General features: G+C 45.2%; 1 protein-coding gene across 5 annotated transcripts in view; it reads right to left on the reverse strand.

Annotated features, from left to right (window-relative positions):
* Positions 1-10: 10 nt before the first annotated feature.
* Positions 11-2,968, reverse strand: part of Lyrm7 (LYR motif containing 7) — a 19,068-nt gene continuing 16,110 nt past the window's right edge. For 4 of the 5 annotated variants that reach the window (XM_031353455.1, XM_031353458.1, XM_031353456.1 and 1 more), the window contains exon 5: positions 831-962. In XM_031353455.1, coding sequence (XP_031209315.1) covers positions 892-962 — 71 coding nt within the window. In that variant the 3' untranslated portion in view covers positions 831-891. Of the gene's footprint in view, positions 963-2,968 lie in introns of all 5 variants that reach the window. The other variant, XR_004113509.1, reaches the window with a different exon arrangement.

The raw sequence follows: 2,968 nt of genomic DNA on the forward strand, positions 1-2,968 counted from the left end.
AGGGAGGGAGAGAGAGAGAGAGAAGGAGGGAGGGAATTTGGTCATCTACAGCATTTCACAGCAAAGTCTAACTGTGAACTAAATACAGCTAATTCTACAAAGACCACAAGCCATCTGACAGAAGGCCACTACTTCCTAAAGAGGATGTCTTTATTCTATAGTGACCCAGAGTGACTTGCTATTTCATCTATCTAACTCCAGAAGACTGTTTAAAATCTCTTTATAGGGGCTAGAGAGATGGCTCAGTGCTTTAGAGCACTGGCTGTTCTTCTAGGAAACTTGTGACCATCTATAACTCTAGTCCCATGGGATCCAATACCCTCTCCTGACCTCTGCAGGCACTGCACATACATGGTACATAGACATTTATGCAGGCAAAACACCCATACATACAAAACAATAAGGGGAACACTGTCTTTGTAAGAATGGAGAGAAATGCACTACATAATTATTTGTTAGCTGCAGAAATAACCATGGGACTTGGGGAAACAATGGCCACTTTCAGTAGAGAGCTGGCAGGAAAAATGTTAATTTTTTTTTTACCAACTTAATATTTTGGGGATTAAACATCAATGTAATGTAGCATTTTGTATTTAGCTATGTGTATCCCATGAGATGAAAAGTCACCAACTTGGTAGAGTGTTTCACTGGCAAACAGCTTTGGTAAGACCAAAACACCTACCACAGGGAAGGAGATGAGTGCCCTGCCTCCCACGCCTTCAGTGGCCCATGAGGGCTGCCTGCCAGTGAGAGGCATGTCTATGTCCTCCGAGCCTCAGCCTGTCACTCATTTGCAACGTGCGCTTCAGAGAGAAACGTGCATGGCCAGGATCTTTGCCAGGCATATATTTAAAGTGGGAAGGCACAAAGGAGAGTTTTATCCTGGAAGCTTTACTGCTTCTGGGTTGGTGCATCACAGTACGGCACATTTTCTGTAAGAAGATCTTTCCTGGGGACCAGTTCTGAAAGGAACAGAGAGATGAGCAGTTAAGATGGTTAGAACTCCAGTCACTGGTTCTCTTAAACTAGACCTAGGGCCAGCACATCCCATCTCCACCAAGTTCTAACTGCGAGCTGTGTAATTTGGGAAGATACTCTTCCAGAGACATTTTATTTCAGTTGATGTCTGGGATGAAATCTCTGGCTCTAAATGGAAACATTTAATAAGATCCTCATTCGTGTTACAAAAAACATATACAACCAAGTCCTTTATCATTTCATTAAACATGACTAATAAACAACAGAACAGAATTAAGTTACAAACACACTAATGGCCATCTGTCAAATGCTAATTTAAAATTTCACCTATGAATGATTTTTGAGACAGGATCTCATGTAGTTCTAGCTAGCCTTGAACTCACTGTGTAGCTGAGGCTAACTCTTGATCATCTAGCCTCCACCTCCCAATGATGGGATTATAGGTGTATCACACCATGCCTGGCTACTTGAAAATTTTTATAGAAAGCAAGACATCACTCTCATAATTCAGACAGTCCACATTTATAGAGGGTTCCCCTGCCCTCCCATAACTTCCCTTCTCCTTCCCTCCCTTCCTTCTTGTTTTGGTGCTGGGGACCAAACGCAGGGCCTCACACACTGCAGAGTGTATACTCTACCACTGAGCTACACCCGGTCCCCTAGAACAATGGTTCCTCACTGAAGGAGTCTTCAGATATACCACTTAGGGAATGCTACCAAAAATTTTCTGGGCAGGAGCCAAGGGTGCTAACTGTGGTGTGAAAGACAGTCTGGGGCAGGGAGGAGCCTTCATGGCAGAGTGACAGCAGTGTCCCCAGACAGCAGTGACTCCTAGACAAGACAGCTTGAGAGAGTCAAGATAAAATTCTTAAAATACAAAATTTGGGGACCTCATAGATTACTCATTGGTTAAAGTGCTTACTATACTAAAAGTTCAGATCCCCTAGGATCTGAAGACGAGCCTTGTCAGGGAACTGTGTGCTTAAGCAAGAAATCCTGCTTTGATGAAGGAAAAAATGGAGGACAATTCCCACTATTAGGTTCAGGGGTGCACATGCACCTACACACATGTAAAAATGGAAAAGAGAGAGAAAACTGCCCACATCTGCTGGTGCATGCCTATAATCCCAGGAATCACAGACACAGGTCTGGGCTGTAGTGAGACCCTGTTTGCCTCAAAGGCCCTGGGTTTAATACTGAATACTGAAAAACAATTAAAAAGAAAAAGCAATGAGATACATCACATCCCCCTTCCTTGGGAAGAGCAGGACCCAGCTAGACCATCCTCCTAGGCTGTGTGGTGGCTCACACTTGTAATCTTAACAGTATGCAGGATAAGACAAGAGGTTCACCATAACTTTGAATACAGTTGGAGCTATACAATGAGCTCCAGACAAGCCTAGTTAAACCCGTCTCAACAAAAGCAGAGTTGGAGATGTGGCTGGGTTAGTAAAGTGCCTGCCTACGTGCACAAGGCCCTGTGCTCATTGAGCCCAGCTGGTGTGATGGTGCATACTTCTAACCCTGGCACTCAGGGTAGAGAAAAGAGAATCAGAAGTCAAGGTCACCCTCAGCTACACAGGGAGTTTAGGCCAACCTGGGCTATGTGAAGTTCTGTGTCAAACAAGAAAGCAGATGGCCCCCACCATCACTGCTCCCAGAACCTTTAGATGTAGTTATGAAAGGTAAGCAACTGTTCCAGACTCAGAAAACTCAGGAGCACCCTGGACCCCGGGGGGAAGGATTTCTTCCTACTAGAAAAGGCCTTGTTAGCTGGGTGGTGGCAGAGGGCACACCTTTAGTCCCAGCGCTCGGGTGGCAGAGGCAGGCAAATCTAATCTATAAGGTGAGTTCCAGCCGGGTAGTGGTGGCGCACGCCTTTAATCCCAGCACTTGAGAGAGGCAGGTGGATTTCTGAGTTCGAGGCCAGCCTGAGTGAGTTCCAGGACAGTCAGGACTCTACAGAGAAACCCTGTCTTGAAAAACCAAA

Source organism: Mastomys coucha, unplaced genomic scaffold (genome assembly GCF_008632895.1).
Source record: "Mastomys coucha isolate ucsf_1 unplaced genomic scaffold, UCSF_Mcou_1 pScaffold5, whole genome shotgun sequence".
NCBI classification, from domain to species: Eukaryota; Metazoa; Chordata; class Mammalia; order Rodentia; family Muridae; genus Mastomys; species Mastomys coucha.